The following is a 21,433-nucleotide window of genomic DNA, read 5'->3' as shown; positions in this document are numbered from 1 at the left end:
AGAGTTTGGAGGCTGCTGCAGAGGGGTCTGTGGTGGACTGCCCCCCCCCGCTGGCCCCCAGAACCACTGCAGTGGTTCCCATGTCCCCAGCCGCGCGGGGCTGAACAGCTTGCGCTGGCCTGTGGCTCTGGGTGGAATTTGGCGGGGCACCCCTTCCGTAGCCACAAAAGGGGCGAATAGCAGACTGCGCAGGGCGGGTGGTGGAGAGGCCCAAGGACCTGGCCGTAGCCCGAGAGCCCTTAAAGCGCTGCAGCGCATTGTCTGCTTTGTCACCAAATAGGCGACGGCCATCAAAGGGCATGTCCATAAGGGTGGATTGGACATCCCCTGAAAAACCAATCGACCTCAACCAGGCGTAGTGTTGAAGGGCTACCGACGTGGAAATCGTCCTGCTTAGTGAGTCGGCGGTATCCAGCCCACAGCGGATGGTAAACCTCGCTGCGTCTCTCCCCTCGGCAACTGCCCAAGAGAGTACATCCCGGGCCTCCTCCGGGCACTGAGGCAGCACTTGCACAACCGTATCCAACACGGAGTGGGTGTAACGGCCCAACAGAGATGCAGTGTTTACCAACCGCAGTCCCAAGCTAGGGGAAGAAAACATCTTCTTCCTAAGATGGTCCAGCTTTTTGGATTCCCTATCAGCTGGAGCGTTAGGGAATGCACCCTTGGAGGTGGAGGCTTGGACCACCAAGCTCTCAGGGGTGGGGTGTTGGGAGAGGAAAGTGGGGTCGCCCAGGGCCGTGCAGTGGCGTCGGGCAATCATTCTATCCACAGGAGCCCCTGTGTTGGGCCTGGACCTGGTGCCCAAAAGGATGTCTTTAAGAGCTTCATTAAATGGCAGCAGGGGCTTCGAAGAGCTCCATGCCGGTTGAAGCACCTCTGTCAGGAGATTAGTCCTGACTGCCACCGTAGGTAGCTCGAGGCTGAGAGCCTCGGCCAACACCACTGCATTAAACACTCCTTCCTCTGTAGCGTTGGTAGAAGGAGAAAACATGCCAAGGTCTGGTGAGGTATCCAGACCACTGGCTTCCCCAGTTCCTCTCTCCAGTCCAGTTCATAGCCTAAGTGGTCAGTTAAAGGGTCTCCAGACCCCTCCCAGTCCTCCTCACCCATCTCTGACTGCCAATCTGGTCTCAAAGAGCCAGGGTATAACAGGGGCACAAAAGAACACGTCGGCGCTGGATCCAGCGTCGGTCGACGCTGGTCCGGCTCCGTGGAGGCCGGGGTCGAAGCCAGCTGGGGATGCAACCGGCGTCGGCTGCGGATGTAGTGCCGGTGGAAGTGGTGCCGGGGAAGGTGTAACTAGGTCGACTGGCGCCGATCCAGATCTGATACAAGGGGACCCTGCGGTGCCGAGGCCGAAGGCGTTGAAGGCCCAGGGTCCCCAGCAGAGTCCACGGGGCCCGAAGGCGCGCTGGCGGAGTCGGGCTGCCCAAAGATGGCGTGCATCGCTTCGTAAAATTGACGAAGTTGGCCAGGGGTCGCTCCAAGTCCCAGAAAGGGAGGGAAACCTTGAGTTGACCCTTCAGGCTCTGCACATGGAGGTGCGGGAGGGGCACCACCCGCATCCCTTGTTGCGTCGGCCGGGAAAAGTAAAAAAGCAACGATGCTTCTTCGGCTTCTTCTTGTGCTTTGACTTACCTGACCCCGAGTGCAAAGACGTGGATGAAGAATGATGGTGGCTCCGCGACCGGTCCCTCGACATCCTACGTGACCGAGACATCGAGAGGCGCGGAGCCGACTGCCAAGCCTCGAGAAGCTTTCGGGACTGCTCCCGCAAAGACTTCGGATTCATGGTCTGGCAGTCGGAGCACGTCTTGGGGTCATGGTTGCGTTCCACGCAGAATAGGCAAACGCGGTGCGGATCTGTCACCAACATCAGTCGGCTACTGGAACCTCAAGCCTTGAAGCCAGGCATCCCTGCTGTGCACAAGGAGTCTAAGACTCAAAAACGATGACGACAAAAAGTCAATCAATAAGTGACTGGAGGTACCGCTCTCTCCGGATCTGTGCTGGCTGGAGCGGGAAGAGAAAGAAGTGACGTCAGCGCGCGAGGGCAGCATCCATGTAGCTACCTCGACCACAACGACAAACGCGGACTCCACCAACGCCACCTTCTGACGCGCAGGGGTACTGCTGATGAAAATTGTTCCGGATCCAGTCTGACACCTGGGGGTAATTCTAAGGTAAGGAATCTATAACTAACTGTTTCTTTCAGATATCAATGTAATAAATACAACACATTGTGTACAGGGACTGGACACTTTCCAAGGTGATGTGTTCAAGTCCTATACAATATATGAATCCTCAGTACTAAACAATATGCACATTTCCAGTAAGATGACAACAGTCCAATTTTCAGTGAAAAAGAAACACAAGACCATATATTTTTGCTAATTGAATCATACTAATACTATATTGCCCGCACAAATGTGCCTCTATCACTGAGGTGCGACTTTTCTCTCCACCACTACCCCTCGCTAACTTTGTGAATTCATAGAATTTCACTGACCAATATTTACTGCTAGACTGCAAGGACCTACAAAGCCCCTGCATGGCCTTCAGTGCCAAAGTCCGACTGTCTGAACATAACTTCGAGCCGTGGATAAGCTTTAATCACTAAGGCAAGTAAGAAAGAGAATCAACCGCATCTTTGATTAAAACCTCTTTCTTCTTTTTCAAAGAACAAATATGTATAACACATGACACAGTCATGTATACTTTAAATACTTAATAACTAACCAGTTCCAAAAAGCGCTTTACAATATTGAAAATGGTAATGCACCTATTAGTGCTGTACCAAAATACATCATAAAATGAATCCTTAACAAGCACATATTACCACATCTGTGACACAAGACAAATATGATTGTAAGACCGAAAACAATGTGAAACACAGCAGCACATTATATCATGTATACACCATATACAAAACGCCACTCTGAAATGAGAGGTTCAGCAAAAATATGCAACCCAGTGAAAAAAGGGTACTATGCCACTAACACAACACCGTAGATGACTTGCCGTAAGAAAATGCTACTTGCAAATGGTATCAGAAAGAACTGTCACCAAAAGAAACAAGTCATGATTCCTCACGAATTGAGAAATGCAGAAAATAACAGGTACATCCTCTCCAGAGGTCAGGTAATGTCGAACATACAGAACGACGTATACCAAGATCATAGGAAAAAGAAAAGCTTACTATAAAGTACAAAAATCCTCCTATTTTAAAAGTGTCTCACCTCTTATGAAGCCTTTTATGGATGATCGGTGGCCTTGTCGGAGACAAAAATGGGCCAACACATAGGACATATTGTCTGAGGTAAAGGACAGCAAGCCATCAAATTTACATTGGCTTTGGGACAAGTTGGCCCAACCCATGCATCACAAACCTTTGGCTGCCAATTTACAGCATCACAATATTGAGCAGGGATAGGAATTGCCTGCAGTTGTGGTAATATTTGTGCCTTCACTAGACACAGTTCCTTTGCCATAAAGGAAGAACTCGCAAGCAAATAGCAATCAAAAGAATGCAAAGCATATACTCTGAGTCTACATCCTCCTCAACTTGTTGAAGCATCCGATTACTGCAAGAGTAGAACCAAAAAGTCCCTTTACACTAGCCTACAACTGGCATAAGAATATGTCTCTAAAAGAAACACTGAAGAAGAAAGCCATGCAACTTGCATACTGAACTGCATGCAACAGATCCACTTCTATAAAAGGAGGTAACCTCTCTTAATGATAGCCTTTTTTAGCAGAAAGCTCATCCTCAGAGGCCAGGGAACAAAGGGACCCTCCCTCAATCATCTATTTCAACACAAAAATAAAACAAAAGAAGAAAATGGTACTGAGGTTATAACCACCGCTCCTCACCGGAGTACACATGGTAGAACTGAAATTGAACATATACAATGTCCTAACAAGGCTACCCCTTGACCAATAAAAGCACATATCCCAAGCTCCGGGACAAGCAAAGTAACACAGTGACAGAAAATGTAGGACTACGACTCTGTAGTTTTCCGCCTTTCATGGAAGCATCTTAACGCCGCATCTGCCTGATCCCCAAAAAGACGGGTACCATTAAATTGTGTGCCGGCCAAAGCCAAATAGACAGCTTCCAAAATACCCGAAGTTGCCAACCAAGCCCGACGTCTTAGCGCCACTGTAGATGCCATGGCCTGACCCACAGAATCTGTCATATCCATGCCACACCTTATGGAAAACCTAGCAGCCTGTTGACCATCTCTAATCAGGTTGCCAACCTCAGCACGAAGGTTATCCAGAAGAGATGGGAGCATGTTCTGTAAAGATTTCCATAAAGCATGGGAAAAACGACCCAGCACACAATAAGTGTTGGGGGCTCTCAATGCTGAGCTAGCTAAAGCAAAAATATGCTTACCACAAGCATCACGACCCCTAGAATCCTTACCCACCGGAGTCTTAGGAGTAGAATCCACATCCTGTGAAGACGTTGTAGCCTGAGTAACTAGGCCACGAGTGGAAGGATGTCTATGCAAACAAACTGGGTCCCCAGGTGCAGGCAGATGCATACCTGCAATATCATGGTCCACTGACACCCCTGACTCAGGATTGGCCCAAGCACCTAACAAAATGTCAAATAGGACTTCACTATACGGAAGAACAGGCTCGTCTCCCGTCTTTCTCTGGCAAAGGATTTCAAACAAAGGGTCTTTAGACCTCTGCAATATGGGCAGTGACAAGTCTATAACCGCAGCCAATTTCCTTACCATGTTCGCGAATAAGGAACTTGTCCCCGTGGCCAGACATGGGGTAGAAAGCTACCCTGAGGCTGGTGAAGAATACAGTCCATTAGCCTCACCAAGAGCTGTAACCCAGCTCTCCTCCACCTGAAACACATTGGTGTCGGAAATGGGCTGAAGGAGTCCTGCCCTAGTCGACACAGGTGGGCCTCCCAACATCTCTTCCTGAAAAGGGGCGACAAACTGTACAATCACTTTAGGTTGCATAGCCAACTCCACATTCGACCCCATATGACACCGAAGCAGCGCTGTCACAACGTCGACTGTGGGAGGAGAGGCGCCTTCGACCGGCGTCACTGACGTCAATGTCGGAGTCGGTTGGTCAAAGACCGGATTAGTAGGCAAAGGTCCCGAACGACTGTGAGCCTGTGCCAAAGCGATGCCAGCCGACGTCGACCGGCGCAGATCCATTGACTTCGATGTCCTAACCGTCACTGAAGACAAATCCTCCGATGGCGCCCCAGTTACCTCCTTGGGGCCTAGAGGCGCTCCAGAGGGAGATGGGGTCCCAAAGATGAGGTGCAAGAAATCATAATATTCCCTCATCTGAGCCATCAACGCCCTGACTACAGGAAACATGTGGAGACACGGAGCAGAGTCGCGTACAGCCTCCTCAACCGTCGAGCTGGAGGTGCCATGGGAGACAGAGTCTCCACGCGGTGAAGTCAGAGAATGCTGCAACGTCAACCGTCCCTTACCTTTTGACTTCCCTGGAGCACAACGTCCTCCAGACCGGCTTCAGCTCCTAGATCCACCACATAAATGCTCTTCCCGGGACGACGAAGACCGAAGCTGGGAAGCCTCCGAGGATTGCGATACACATGCTGCTGTCAACTTCAAAAGCCGCTCCTTGAACGACTTAGGTTTTAGTTTCTGGCAGGAGCCACAATCATAGCTGTCGTGGTCTTTGCCTAAACACCACATACACATTGTATGCAGGTCCGTCACTGACATATGTTGGCTATAGGACTCAAAAGGTTTGAAACCTGTAGACATTAGACAAAGGCACTCTGTTTCACTGACACCAAGTGTCAAAGCAGGTCGAGAAAAATCGACCAGAGGAATCGCTTCTGCAGATCCGCGTTATAGCGCAGAAAAGAAGAAACTGATGTCTGCACACCGGAGGGGACTTATATGGCTCCATTGACGTCATGACTGATGTCGACGTCATCAGGGAGCCGTACAACGCCATCCCCCGGCATCAAGAGGTACTGCTGAAAAATTTCCAGACACAGACTGCCGCCTGGGGAGAATTCAAAAGTTAAGGAATCTGCAGCTAGATGTCTCTATCAGATATATTCCAATAATTCAGTGTCTGGCACAGTATTTAGGTCTTTATATAGCAAACTATATATATGCCTGCATGGAAATTGTGTGCCATTCCCAGTGTAGCTTTCAGGACTAAATGGAGTAAGTATCACTAGTTCAGAATCAAACATAGGACCGGGCAAACTCTCACAGAAGAAAGCCAGTTTGTCCTGACTGATATCAGTGTGAAAGTATGGTGCAAAGAGATCAGTGTGGTGGGGAGACGAGCACTGTCTGTTGCTGGCCCTAGGTGAGATACATGGTAGTTATAAAAGCAAAGTACCTCTATTTGGTACAAGGCATTATCAATACATTGACTAGACAATTTTAAGACACTAGAACTCTCTGAGTAAGTCTTCTTGCACACTGCATACTGTAAACAGCTGTTACCAAGAGCTTTGGTTTATTTAGAGTTGTGTTAGGAATAGGTACACATGGATGATGTCATGTATGAGACTCACTCCCACACCGTGTGATAATTTCTCACAATGCCAGCCAAAGTGTTTGAAACTTCACAAGTCAAGATAGAGGAGATGTTATATTGCACGTCCATTCAGTCCCTGGACTTGCTGCAGAGACTGATGATTTCTAATCAGTTTTGCTGGTGGTAAAAAGGGAAAGCACATTACTCTTTACCATGAACAGTGTGTCCTGAGCCCCGTCCCTAATCACTCTGAACAGTGACATGCACCCGGTGCCAGGCGTTGCTCAACACGCCTCTCACGTTCCAGATTGGTGCAACTGTGTCAGGCTGCACATTGTAGCTTGAGTCCACAGCCTTGCATATAATATTCAACTCGTAAACTTTGGCAGGCAGAGGGGCACTTAGCTCCCAGAGTTTCCAGGCCCAGGCACGGCCAGCCTTCTGCTCCTGCCCTGATAGGTGGGCCACTTGCCATGACTGACCACCATCCAATGAAACATCTACACGGACCACCTCGCGGCCACCACCACTCCATGCGTAGCCCTTCACTGTGATGGTCTTCTGGTCCCCAGTCACCACATCGCCATTTTTTGGCTCAGTTATGGCTGATTGGATGGGCATCTCTTGGATGGCAGGGGATGTCTTAAAGTCCACAGTGTCCCAGTCCACAGAAGGAGAGAAGCCTTTATAATCGTTCTGCTGCCAGTGGCTCTGGCTCTCATCTGGCCCCACAGAAACTTTGCCTAGCCATTTAACATTCCTGGCCCCCACCACGCCAGGCACAACAACGCGGAGTGGGAAGCCATGGTCACGCGGCAACTTCTGACCATTCATCTCATAGGCCAGCAGAACCTCGTGCTCAGGGCTAATGGCCACGTTGAAAGGAATGGAGGCACCATACGCTGTACCAGTCAGGTCTTTGTCCAGCCCATCGAAACACGCATGTTTCGCTCCTTCCATACAGTCTTGTAAACCTGCTTCAAGCAGCACATCCCGAAGCTTTGCTCCACCCCATGTTGCATTGCTGATGGCGGCTATCCCCCAGTCCACCCCCTTCACTTGCTTGACAGCATTCATATCTGAGCGGCGGTTCCCAGCACATTGCAGCGTGGCTGTCACCTCATGCTTGGTGAACTTTGTCTTGAGGTCAGCCAGAGTCAGAACCATGCACCGACCCCCGGGACCCTCAATTTTCAGTTTGTATGAACTCGCATCAATGTTAGGTACTGGCATGTGGTTTCTCTTAAAGAAGAACTCGTTGGGTGTGATGAAGTTCTCAGATAGGATCTCAGCGGGTGGTTCCCCATTGAACGGCTTCAGACTGTTGACCGTCATGGCAGGGTGGCGCTGGGGATCCCGGGAGTATGGATCTGACACACCAGCAGCAACCTCAGCTTCTTCTTGAGGGCTCAGCTCCCCAACTTTGTAGGCTTTAAGTATATCCAAAACATGCTCGTTGTTGTGAACAGCATACATGCCCCAGAAGGGCTCAAGAGAGCCCCCTGCTGCCAGCATGATGTGGCTTCCGCCAGGGTGCAACTCCACAAACTCTGTGATGTCAAACACGTCACGGCCGTAAGTTACCCACACACCATCTGCCTTTGTCTGGTGCTTTCGCACTTCCTCGCGGGTGTAGATCTTAAGGGGCAAAGAGAGCGAGTCTCCTGGCTCTCTTGATTGATCCTCGGACAGGGCAGCCTCCTGTAAAACAAACATTTGTTTTATTATTTTTGTGGAGAATACAAATCAAGGAGTAATCCTGAGTGTATAGATCATAAGATGGTCAGAGAAAGCTCCCATAAATATTGGTGATTAATTGTGTGAAAGAAGAGTAACATGATTAGAAAGGCCTGACAGAGCTAAGGTATGCAAGGATATTATTTAATGTGTTCATGACTATGCTGCTAATAGTATCCCCAGGGGAATTCAATGAACAGTACTTCACAAGCCTCAGACTTCTCCTGCTGTAGTGACTTCCATTGTGTAAGCTAGGTTTCTGCTTTAGTATCCAGTAAAATATTCATGATAGGACTGGAATCCTTGAATAACAATGGTAAGTAATACATTAACTCACTTTATTTCCCCCTCCCTGCCCTGAACAGGACCCATGTATTGAGTGTGCATGGTCATAATGCAGACTGTACCCTTTTTGAACTAACAGTTGAATGCTCTTGTACCATTTATCTACCACATATTTAGTAAGTCGTCTTTGCTCACACAAATGTTGCTTCAGCAAACTGGATTCTTTTTATTTTCATATCTAGAAAATACTTGTGAATTATAACGAAGATCACTATTAAACATTGAGACACAGGCAGCTTTCTAACACATTTTGTCCATAGTAAAATGTGTACTGTACACATACACCGTTATGGATGTTATGCTAATCTGAGGTACTGAAATGTACAACTTACATGAAAGTAACGCTAGATCCATTCCACATGGAAAAAATGTGTTGAATGAATTCATGGTGCCCATTATATCTTAATATTTATACATTCAGGTTCCATTTCAAGAATATATGGGAGTTGTTTGAATTCTGCCCTTTCTACAGGGTCACCCCAAATATTTTTGCCTTTTTGCTGAACCCTATTTTTGCTGGCTATAGAACCCTGTGCAATTTACCCCTGCTAACCAGTGAAAAGTATTTGTGCTCCTCCCTTCAACATGGCAAAATTGGTATACTCCTGATTTGCATATTTAATTTACCTGCAAGTGCCCAGTATATGGTACCAAGGTATACCCAGGGACTGTAAGTTACTGTCACAAGTGGACTGCAGCACCCACTGTGCCATCCACTACAGTTACAATGTAAACATAAATGCAGTCCTGCCACGAGCAGCCTGGCTGTGCAGGTGTTAACTGCAAATTCGACCTGCCAAAATAACCTCTTTTGACAGGCCAAACCTTTATTTTCCATAATAAGTCACCCCAAAGTAGGCTTTATAGCCCATAAAGGAAGGGTGCATGCTATTTAAAGGTAGGACATGTAAAGGTTTAATGTTTATGTCCTTATAGTAAAAATGCTCTCAAAGCTATTTTCATTGTAGCAGGTTTGGCTGTTCCTTAGAAAAACACTCAGATGCAATATTCTATACTGATCATCTATCTTGGAATTGGCACTAGCTAGGAAAATAATTCAACAATAATTTTTAATAGTTGTTAAAAATCCAGTTCAATGGTAAAGACAGATTTGTTCTAAATATTAAAGAAAAGTAATTATCAAGAAAAAACGTATGGAACCTGCTCCCCCCCACCCCCACCCCACCAAAACAAACCTGTCTGAGCTCATCCGTGCCCATTCGAAAGTGGACCGGGCCACCCCCTTTTGACTCCCATTTGGCGAGCAATGCAGAATGGGTGAACGTAAGTCTATGGCTCCTGTACTGACTCTAATGAGTCTCAGAATGGGGCCCCTATCAAAAACTCTACAATGAACTTTTTGACCTCAGCCATTGGGACACTTGATGAAGAATTCACAATTGAGGAGGAGGAGCTGGGCTTACATGCCTGTGTCGCAGTCCCTAATTAACTTGTCAGGGATGTATGTAGTTGTGCGCTGTGGTTACAGCATCGCGTGGAGATCCTTCACTGCCGTGATACAGCCGCAGCATAGCCTCTGGGTAAAGGCTTGACAATTTAGTTCCGAGCCACAGAGAAGAGCGGGCGCTTTTCTTCTCGCGGAATGTAGATTACAGCCGATGTTTACCTTTGACCCTTGCATCGCGGATTGCTAGCAGAGGACTTCACAAGACCTGGGACGCGTCCTACAGTGTATTCGTGAAGCGCCTGTTGAAAATTCCCACTGAGCCTTTCACCTGAGCAAATCGGAAGTTCACTGAAGAAACCATACCACGCTCTGAGCGCATTTCTCCCTCCGGACGGCGTTTCACGTCTCCCAGCTGGGGAGCGTGCAGGTACTGTGTGTCAAGTGATAGAAGTGCCGGAGTACTCCTTATTAGTAATTATCTGCCTGAGAGTTCGCGGCTTCCATCTGTGTTAGCGCGTGCTGCTTCCACGGACCTGACCCCCGGTGGCTTCCTGAACCGGCGGGGACCGTATATTAATGCAAACGCTGTTAGGAAGAACAGCGAAAGAAGCCTTTTGGTGTGTACACTCTTGCCTGCTGTGAGGTAACAGAGGTTGGAGTGACAAGTTACTGCCTTAATTAACTCTGGTCTGCAGTGACACGTAACTAGTAATTAATCCTACAGCGCAGCTGAGAAATGCCTTTCCTGGTCTGATTTCATGCAAGCTATTATGCTATTTTCCGGTAAATCGTGAATGACCGAAAGAGAGCCAGTGACTGCTGTTGTATGTGGTGTGGCACTTGACTTGTGTGCTGTTGTCGTCTGCCTGGGCCACATTTGCTTCGTGCTTCTGGTCTGTTTTTCCCGGCGCCTACCTTCTCTGCCACTGCCGCCGCATAAGAAAACCCGCGCGGCCGCAGTGTGCGCTACATCACCCACAGTCCATAGCGGCAGGAAGCCGCCCACGCCTCTTCCGCGCCCTGAGGCGCTTCAAATCAGAGGAGAGCCCCCGCGTCGCAGGACCGCGCGTGGGCGACGCCAGTCTAAGCCCGGGCAAAGGGCGGGCCGTCCAATGCCGACTGAGGCCGGGCTGGGCCACCCCCCCTTGCTGCTGGTTGTTGAGGCCTTACAAGACTCTCCTGAGAAAGGTTATTCCTGATCTACTTATGCGTATTCGGGGCTGGACACACCTTTACCAATTTGTTTGTTCTTCGTTACTTATTATATATCAGTAGTCGTGTTTAATTTTTGTTTTGTGCCCACACCGATTGCGTATTAATTGCCCCCGCCATATTATGGCTACTCGCCTAAGTAAACGTAGGCAATCCCTGGTGGGGGGCTCTGTCAGGGGGACATTAGACCATTTTATCACCAGAGCTGCCACTGTGCTAGAGCAAGAAATAGCCATTACAGAGCGCCGTCTGTCTTTGGACCCTATTTATCACAAGCGCTCGTCCTTAGGCCGCATTCAGCGTGTCCTTTCACCCCCGATCCCTAGTACGGGCCACGACCTTGTACAGGACGTTGGCTCCTCCCCGCAGTTACATGATTTAATAGACATACCGGCTACCTCAATGGTTAATAACACACACACTCCAAATACACAATTAATAACGGACATTTCCTCCGAGGATATGATCCCAATTCATACTGTAAAAAATAAAACGAGAAAGGCAGTAAGAAACAAACCTATCGTTCCCAAGCCCCCAGTAAAAAAATCTTTGCGCTAGAAAAAAGGGAGGAAAGATACTCATACTGAGTCTCTCAAAGTTATTTCTCAAACCCCCGTTGGTTTCCACACCCGCAAAGCCTGCAGAAGCCTGCACACAGTCACTTACATCGCTTTCTTCTAACTCATTGGCCGACATAGAGCACCTCGTAAAATCCTTACTTTTACCTTTGCTGGAGAGGGTCAAAAACATCGCAGCATAGTTAACATCTCTGGAAGCTTCAAATGCCCTAATTATTGCATCAAACAGGGAACTGAATGCCCGTCTGTTAAAAAATCCCATTCCCGCTGCTGGGCCTCCTTCACCCAATCAAAAAGCCAACCAGGCAATTCCATCGGTTAGTACGGAGAACACACATGCTCCTATGCCCATAGCAGAGAAAAGAATTACAGGTGAAAGGGACGCCAGAGGTGATCAACCTTATAACCCTGTAGAGCCTCTTTGCAACAATGTCAATTCGCAGCCACCATCGATTAATAGGACGGGAAGAACTTACCACATCGACCTGCCCCCAGAAGCAGCTCCCTATGTAGTGATACTCACTGGTGTCCCGGAGCTTGCCCCGGGTAAAATAGAGAGACATCAGGAACTTAAAAATAAGGTAGTACATTGGTTGAGTCAAAACAGGCCACTTCCCGCCGATATTAACGGCGAAATACTCCATGTGAGAAGATTGAATTGGTTGGGATCTAGACCTAAGGATATTCAGGGAGACGTCATCATTATTAACTTTAGGGACCGCAGGGCACTACCTCATATAGTGGACTGGTATACCGCGAGAAGGGGCGTGGGTATCTCGACGCACGACTTAAGCTATTTCTACCCCCGCTTCCTCTTGCTAAACCCCTCAAAATCACATTTATTAGCCAGGACTCAAATAGAGGCTCACCACTTCACTCTTCCCACCTTCAATCGATTTGCCACTCTTTCCGGTCTGGATGATTTAGACTGACTCTCAAATCTTGAGATTGTGGTCGATAATTCTTCTAAAACGAGTCCCTTGCAGATCATCTTGGACACTGATCATCTTAACCCAAAGAAAAACACCACAAACCTCGGTGAGCTCGAGTCGAAGTCAACTCATGCCACCGATTGCCACTCTCCACCCCCTGAATCTGATAGTCCAATTGGCAGCCTAACATCCAACTCCTTTCCAACCCAATTTCCAACGAGGGATATTTCACCTCCATTAATTCTCCCTCCATCTCAGGAAATCTCTGAGATCTTGAATGACACTGTGAACGGTAACATTTGTAAAAAGAAACCCTCACTGGGAGACAGCCTATTGTCTTGGAACGTGGCAGGTCTACTTGACAAACTGACTGACCCCCTATGGGTTCAAATTGTTTCCCGACACGGTATCATTTGCTTGCAGGAAACTTGGGCTATCACTGAACTTCATCTTTCAGGGTACAGGACCTTACATACCTCAGCTTCTCCTAGTCCACATGGCAGGAGTAAGGGGGGGCTCTCGACTTACATTTCCGTGGAATGCGGATTAAAACCAGCAAATTTTACAAGGACCGAAAACTACCAGATTATTACTCTAACAGGTGGACCCTTTAATAATATCATTTTGGTCAATCTTTATAATAACATCCCAAGTCCCCGTTATGATTTGGTTCTCAATGGTTTAAAGGCTGATCTAATAAAAATAGAGAACCAGCTTAAAACTGATATGCTGATTATTTGGGTGGGCGATTTCAACTGCCCCTTGTGCCCTTTGAGTAACAAAGGCACCTGTGGAATGGATACTGCTAGCGACGATTCCTCTACCCATTTTTCGCACACTAAATTAGGAGACATCTTAAACGGTCTAACATCTCATTTTAATTTATCTTATCTAAATGAGTTGTGTCTTCCACCAAAGTGCTTTAAACCAACTTACAATGGGAGAGGCTGTCACACCACAATCGATTATACCCCGATATCCTCAAGGTATTCAGGGATTATACTCGATTGGGAGACCCTTGATACTGCTATTAGCGACCATTATCCTATTGTGGTGACTTTAAAATTATCCCTGTACGTTAATCCCAATGTAAGGAAAAACCCCTCTTATTCCCCGCCACTTAAGCTGGGAACTAACACTGGGCTCTATTTAAAATGGGACAAAGTAGTCCCCTCTGCCTTTCTTAACTCACTGGTCAAGAACACCTACGAGCACATACAGATATGCTTGTCAACAACAGAAAATCCCCAGGCAATCAGTCATTCGTTCTCCATAATCTCGTCGGAGATCAAAAGATTACTTGCACGAGCTCCTAGGAAAACTCCATCGTGCAGTCAAGGCTGGTTTGATAGGACTTGCACTAAAGCTCTGAAATCTTTAAAAACTGCCCTAAAATCTAATCCGAGAAATCAGATAGAATTACGGCAAGCCAGACATAATTATCGTGCAGTCCGACTGGCTAGGAAAAACCAGCTGAAATCAGAGGCTTGGCAAGCCCTGCAGGATGCCTCTACTAAAAGGGATAATATCGCCTTTTGGAGGGCAGTTAATGCACCTTTCCTGCGATGCTCCCAGCTCCCAAAGATGGACTTAGCCATAACAGCCGAAACCTGGGTCAAACATTTTAGCACCTTATATAATCCATCAGATTCCATAGAACAGTTGAGCGCGCGGGAAAGTCACCCTAATCCCCAGACAGAGTCACACATTTCCAGTCTTTTTCCCCTGAACATCTTTTTTGACTGTGGAGAGGTACTCGTGGCACTAAAAGAAAGCCCTTCTGGGAAGGCCCCGGGACCGGACTGTGTACCAATAGATGTTCTTAAATCACAACCGGAATTGTGGGCTCCTTTGCTTACTAACGTTCTGAATTCCCTGAATGCCACAGGCTTCATTTCCACCTGGCCTGAGGCGGTCGTAGTCCTGATTTTTAAAAAAGGCGACAGGAATAATCCCTCCAATTACCGCCCAATCTCATTGCTCGATTCCCTAATGAAGGTCACAGGGAGAATTATTTTAAATAGAATCCATGATTGGATAAGCGACCTAGACATCATCTCCAATCTACAATATGGTTTCAGACAAGGCAAAGGTACCATCGAGCAAGGCCTGAACTTGACCCTTATAATTGCCAAATACACCGAGGCAAAAAAGGGAAACCTTTTCATAACCTTTGTAGATCTCAGCTCCGCATTTGACTGCGTTGACCATGAGCTGCTCTGGGAATCTCTTTTAGAGATTGGATTAGAACCTTCCATTCTTGCATTCATTAAAGAGCTTTACAGGGGAGCATCAGCCCGTGTCAGATACGGTAGAAGTGGAGAATGTTCTGACAGGTTTTATATTAGGAGAGGTGTAAGACAGGGATGCATATTAGCCCCCTTACTTTTCACCCTCTATATAAATTCTGTCGGCCACTATCTAAACAGAACTTACCACGACTACCCTACTATTAATGGCAAACCTATACCCATACTTCTTTATGCGGATGACGCAGCAATAATGTCACAGACCCGCATAGGGCTACAAAGGGCAGTTGATGAATTTACTGATTTTATGTCACGGAGAGGTTTAAATGTTAATGCCTCTAAAACCTTTACCATGTCTTGCGGCCTAGGGATCGGAAAAAAACAATGTTCCATCTTTTTAAAAGGCAGGAAATTAGATAGTATTGACAGGTTTCCATATCTGGGCATTATTTTCGATAAGAGGGGCACCTGGCGGGTTGCTGCCCGAGCTAGGGACATTGCGTTTTCTAAAGCTACAGGTGCGCTGACCAACTTCTCCAAAAAGCTGGGGGGACGTCCGATTAACCCCTTATTACAGATCTATTGGGCCAAGTGTATTTCGACTGGCACTTATGGATCTGGGATATCGAGCACGCTGATCAAATTCAACGGTCCGAGAACTTATTTTTGCGCTACCTCCTGGCCGTCCCACGTGGTACATCAACCTACGTGGTGCACAATGAACTTGGCCTTACGCATATTGCGGACATCATAAACTCTTCCCCTATCATCTTATGGCACAAAGTCTGGACCAACCAAGAGACACTTTTTAACAGGGAAATTATCACAGATTGTCTTAGACTGAATGAGGTTAATAACATCAAGTGGCTGAATTATGTAAGAAACTTGTCTTCCGACTTAGGGCATCCTGAATTTTTCTCTGAACCCTCAACTCTGAACAAAATATCGAGAGTTACATTAAAACGACTAGTCTTAAGTCATCTGACTAGCCGTCGTTGGTCATCCGAAAAATATAAGAGCACGGTAGTGGATTACCAACATTCCACTACAACCGAAGGGATTCAGCAATACCTATCCTTAATACCATCACCTTTTACCCGTATGCTCGTGACTCGTTTCCGCACTGATAACCTTCTTCAGACTATTAACATTTCCCAATCAAAATTGTTGGTCCAGCGACCTGGAGAAATGCCCTTGTGATGGTTTGTCAACACAATCCAATATTCATTGTATTTTATTCTGTAGGTACTATCAACTGCCGAGGGCTACCCTTTTGAAACCTCTGCTCAAATCATGGGGACTACAATCCTGTAGAGCGGCTTTTTATAAATTAAAAACATTGGACACTCCTTTAACTATGGTCGCCGTCTCCTCTTACTTAAAAGTGATTGTGAGAGTGAGGGCATCAATGCAGCCTTAGACGATATATGATTTAATGCTTGTTCTGTACTTTTATTCTAAATGACACTGTGACAGCTGCTAAACAATTGTGATTACCCCCAGTGTACTCTTTTTAATCTTTTTATGACCCTTTGTGGTATTTTACTACTGAATTTTTATTGATTCTTTTTTAAATTCATTTGTGTGTACTTTTACGATATTGTTTTTACATATCGAATAAAGTTTGCAATTGAATTGAATTGAATTAACTTGTCAGGGATGTATGTAGCCTAAATACTTTGTCACCTAACACTAGTAAGACGAAGCAGCCCTTGCCCAATGTAACGTCTGCCCTCAAGATGTGGGTGGTGGGAGGAAAACAAGAATTAATGTCCCAGTGTATGTACACCATGTGAATCCTATCAACGAAGACTCATTATCGAACACTGAGCCCCCGGGCCTGAAAACGGAAGAAGGCAGTAGGTCCTCTCATGGCTATAGTTGCCTTGGCAGCTAAGGCCTCTTTTCAGCTGAAGAAAGTGATTAAAGGGGGTCCTAAATAGTCTGGGGAACCAGTGTTTGAACTTTTATTCAGCAATTTGGCCCCTAAAATTGAATGCTCAGTTAAGAGTTATTTTGATCAGTGTTAACTAAGGCTGGGCAATAATGAAAAGGCCCTTGCAACATTGACAGCACTGAGGACGGGCATGCCAGAGCTAGCCTGTCATATGGGAGACAGCACGGGTGTCATGTCTGGGGCGTCTGGTGTGGGTTACGTCGAGGGGGACATGTCTCAGTGTTTAAGCTTGGGTCGGGATGATCTAACTTGTAACACCTCTGATGCCGTGGGTGATCTATCACGTTTTGTTCTCACCTACCTCCAAGGCTGTGCATCCTCCACCGCCTCAGACCCTCGCTAGCTCTTTCTGTTGCAGGCCTCTCTAATTGCTCTGTCTCATCTTGTCAGGTTTCTTCAATAAGGAATATGCTACTTACCAGTATGCATCTGTTCTTGGCATGTAGAGCTGCAGAGTCACACACTGAGGATAAGATCGCCATCTAGTGTTGGGCTCGGATGATTGCAGGTTGTTGTTGTCTTCGGAAGAAGCCTTTGGTCACGAGATTGGTGACTCCTCCCCTGGACAACAGTGCGCATGGGCATCCACTCCATCGTCAGATTGTTTTTTCGCCATGATGGGAAAAGATGGAGTGTATAGGAATGAAAGAAAGGATGTCCATGTGCAATGTCTAAGTAAGACAGATGCTGGAACAGATACAGGTCCCGGGGAGGCGGGTGGGCGTGTGTGACTCTGCAGCTCTACATGCCAAGAACAGATGCATACTGGTAAGTAGCATATTCCGTTCGAGGCATATGAGCTGCAGATCACACACTGAGGATAGATTATATAGCAGTGCTTCCCCTTAGCGGTGGTCGCCTGTATCCGTTGCAGCAGTTTGAAATAAAGTTTTTAGGACAGCCTGGCCCACTGAGGCCTGTTGTTTGGCTTGCACATCAACACAGTAGTGTTTAGTGAAGGTATGCGTGGTAGACCACGTGGCTGCCTTGCAAATGTCTTCTAAGGGAATGTTACCTAAGAAGGCCATAGAAGCCCCTATTTTACGCGTGGAGTGCGCCCTAGGGGGAACTGTAAGTGTACGTTTAGCCTTTTGGTAGCATATTTGGATGCACTTAACTATCCACCGGGCTATTCCGGATTTGGAGATGGGATTGCCTTTATGTGGTGGTGCGAAAGCAACAAAGAGTTGTTTTGTCTTTCGAAAAGGTTTTGTCCTGTCGATGTAATAAAGCAAGGCTCTTTTGACATCTAAGGTATGTAGGGCCCTTTCAGCTACGGAGTCTGGGTTAGGGAAAAAAACTGGTAGCTCTACTGATTGGTTAAGGTGGAAAGGGGAAATCCCTTTTGGAAGAAATTTAGGGTTTGTCCTAAGAACCACTTTGTTACGGTGTAGTTGTAAGAAAGGTTCCTCTAGCGTAAGGGCTTGTATTTCACTTACTCTTCGTAGGGAAGTGATTGCGATAAGGAAAGCTACCTTCCATGTTAGGAATTGTAATTCACATTTGTGCATAGGTTCAAATGGGGGACCCATAAGTCTTGTTAGAACCACATTGAGATTCCACACTGGGGAAGGTGGTAATCTTGGGGGAAGAATTCTTTTGAGACCTTCCATAAACGCTTTGATGGCTGGTACCTTAAAAAGGGACAGGTGTTGCCTATTTTGCAAGTAGGCTGCCAAGGCTGCTAGGTGTAAACGTATAGAGGAATACGCTAGATTGCATCTTTGCAAGTGTAGTAGATAGCAAATGATGTTTTGGATGGAAGCATCCAATGGATGTATGTCATTATTAGCGCAGTAGATGGCAAATCGTTTCCATTTTGCGGCATAACATGCTCTAGTAGTAGGTCGTCTGGCTTCCTTTATGATATTCATACAGTCTGGAGGGAGATTGAGGTATCCGAACTCTAAGACCTCAGGAGCCAGATCGCTAGGTTCAGTGTTTGGGGATCTGGGTGTCTGATTTCTCCATGGTTCTGGGTTAATAGATCCGGGGAGAGGCGTAGCCTTTGATGTGGAACTAAAGATAGTTCCAGAAGTGTGGTGAACCACGGTGGACGTGCCCAAGTGGGAGCTACCAGTATTAGTGTTAGCGACTGTTGTTTCAGTTTGCGTACCACAAATGGAACTAGTGGGAGAGGCGGAAAAGCGTACGCAAATCTGCCTGACCAGTTCATCCATAGGGCATTGCCCTTCGACTGTGGGTGTGGAAACCTGGCGGCGAAGGTTGGGCATTTTGTGTTTTCGGGAGTGGCGAACAGGTCTATGTCTGGTTGTCCCCATTTTTGGAAGAAGGGGAGTAGAACCTTGGGGTGTAATTCCCATTCGTGGATCTGCTGTGTGTGGCGACTTAGGAGGTCGGCCACCTGATTGTGGATTCCTGGGAGATGTTCTGCTAACAGGTAAATGTTTTGGGGAATTGCCCATCTCCAGATTTGCTGTGCCAGTTGGGACAGTTGGAGAGAATGTGTCCCTCCTTGTTTCTGTATATAATACATTGTCGTCATGTTGTCTGTGCGTATGAGGACAGTTTTGTTCTTTAGGTGTACCTGAAAGGATTTTAGTGCTAGGAACACTGCTAAGAGTTCCAGGTGGTTGATGTGGAGCAGTTTTTGTTGACTGGTCCATCTGCCCTGAGTGGTATGGTGAAGGAGGTGGGCTCCCCACCCTGTGAGATGCGTCGGTAGTTAGCACAACTTGTGGAAGAGGCTCTAAGAACGGCCGCCCTTTGGACAGGTTGATGGTGTTCCACCATTTCAGTGAGCGAAGTGAGCGACTGTCCACCAACACCAGATCGGTAAGTTGTCCGTGAGCTTGGTTCCACTGTTGTGCTAGACATTCCTGTAAGGGACGCATTTGAAGTCGTGCGTGTGGGACTATGGAGATGCATGACGCCATCATGCCTAGGAGCTGCATGAACACTCTTGCTGGAAGAGATGGACGAGTTTGAAATTGAGAGATGAGATTTTGTATACTGGCTATCCTGGCGGTGCTGGGATAAGCTATGGCTTTGGATGTATCTATGGTTGCTCCTAGATACTGATGTAAGTGGGAAGGCTGTAGATGGGATTTGGGGTAGTTGATAGTGAATCCCAAATTGTGGAGGGTTTGAATAGTGCGATGAGTGTGGAGAACGCATTTTTGGTGAGTATTGGCTTTTATGAGCCAATCGTCCAGATAGGGGAAGACATGGATCTGTTGTCTTCTGAGGTGCACTGCCACGACTGCTAAGCACTTGGTGAACACTCTGGGTGCTGTTGTTACTCCGAATGGGAGAACTGTAAATTGATAGTGTTGCCCATCTACCACAAATCGTAGATATTTTCTGTGAGCGGGATGCATAGGGATGTGAAAGTACGTGTCCTTGAGGTCCAATGTGGCAAGGAAGTCTCCCTGTTGTAATAGTGGGAGGACTTGTTGGAGGGTGGTCATATGAAAATGATCCGAATGTATATACTGGTTTAGTAGTCTGAGATCCAGTATGGGCCTTAATGTTTTGTCCTTTTTGGGAATGAGGAAGTATATGGAATATACCCCTGTTCCCTGATGTTGAAGAGGGACTGGTTCTATCGCATGTTTTTGTAACAGGGATTGAACTTCTTGTTTGAGGAGAGAGAGAGATGATGTGAGGACATTGGACGTTGTTTGGGTGGTATGTTTGGGGGGGATTGTATTAGTTCGAGGCAGTAGCCAGACTGGATAATTTGTCTTACCCATCTGTCTGTGGTGATGGAAGTCCAGACAGGTAGGAATTGTTGGAGTCGCCCCCCGACCGGAGTGGAATGGTCTGGGGGGAGTGGTGGCAAGTCACTGTTTGGTGGCTGGGGAGGTGCGGGTGTTGTTGTTGTTGCCCCGCCCTCGACCTTTGTTATTGTTTCCCCTATAACCTCCTCGAAAATATCCTCTGTTAGGGGATGTTTGTCCAGAATTTTTAAAGGTGGACGTGGTCTCAGTCCCCGCATTTTTGGAGCCTCCTCTATAAAAGGAGCGACGAAAGGAACCCCGGGTTTGAGGAGACTGCAGTGCTCCCATAGACTTGGCAGTCTCATTATCCTTCTTCATTTTTAGGTCTCGCTCTCGAGACCTATTGTCGCCGAGATGCCTCTCAAGGGAGACAGACCAGGGCACGCGCAGCGATTGGGGTCGGGGTCTGTGGACGCGCTTGCGCAGACGCACACACACAGACACACGCGCGCGCGCACAAACCCCGCCGCTGCCGACACTCCTCCCACCCTTCCCACCCTCCCAAAATATAATTTTCTGTTTCTTCCCCCTTGCACTCACTTGCTGTTGGTCTGCCCTTCTCCGGTGATGCTCTTCACCCCCTCCGCTGCTGCTTCCGCTGCCCCGGACCCTCCATGCTTCTTTCCTTGGGTTTGTTTTGCTTATGTCTTACCTGGCGGGTTCCCGGAAAGCGCGTGACTCCCCCTGGTCACGTGTGACTTTACAGTCCAATTGCAAGACCCCGGCAGCAGGCGTGGGCCAATCACTAGCCGCCTG

At 47.3% G+C, this 21,433-nt stretch overlaps 1 protein-coding gene across 2 annotated transcripts in view; it reads right to left on the bottom strand.

Annotated features, from left to right (window-relative positions):
• The window catches only part of SUOX (sulfite oxidase), a 302,493-nt gene that overhangs the window by 31,730 nt on the left and 249,330 nt on the right, over positions 1-21,433 (bottom strand). Inside the window, exon 4 of one of the 2 annotated variants that reach the window (XM_085600280.1) lies at positions 6,479-8,217. The exons of the other annotated variant lie outside the window; for it this stretch is intronic. Within the exon in view, the coding sequence (XP_085456406.1) occupies positions 6,757-8,217 (1,461 nt within the window). The 3' untranslated portion in view covers positions 6,479-6,756. Of the gene's footprint in view, positions 1-6,478; positions 8,218-21,433 lie in introns of those variants that run through there. 2 annotated transcript variants of the gene reach the window in all.

Source organism: Triturus cristatus, chromosome 4_2 (genome assembly GCF_964204655.1).
Source record: "Triturus cristatus chromosome 4_2, aTriCri1.1, whole genome shotgun sequence".
NCBI classification, from domain to species: domain Eukaryota; kingdom Metazoa; phylum Chordata; class Amphibia; order Caudata; family Salamandridae; genus Triturus; species Triturus cristatus.
Note: the sequence above shows the minus strand (reverse complement) of the source record. Positions and strands in the feature narration are given on the sequence as shown.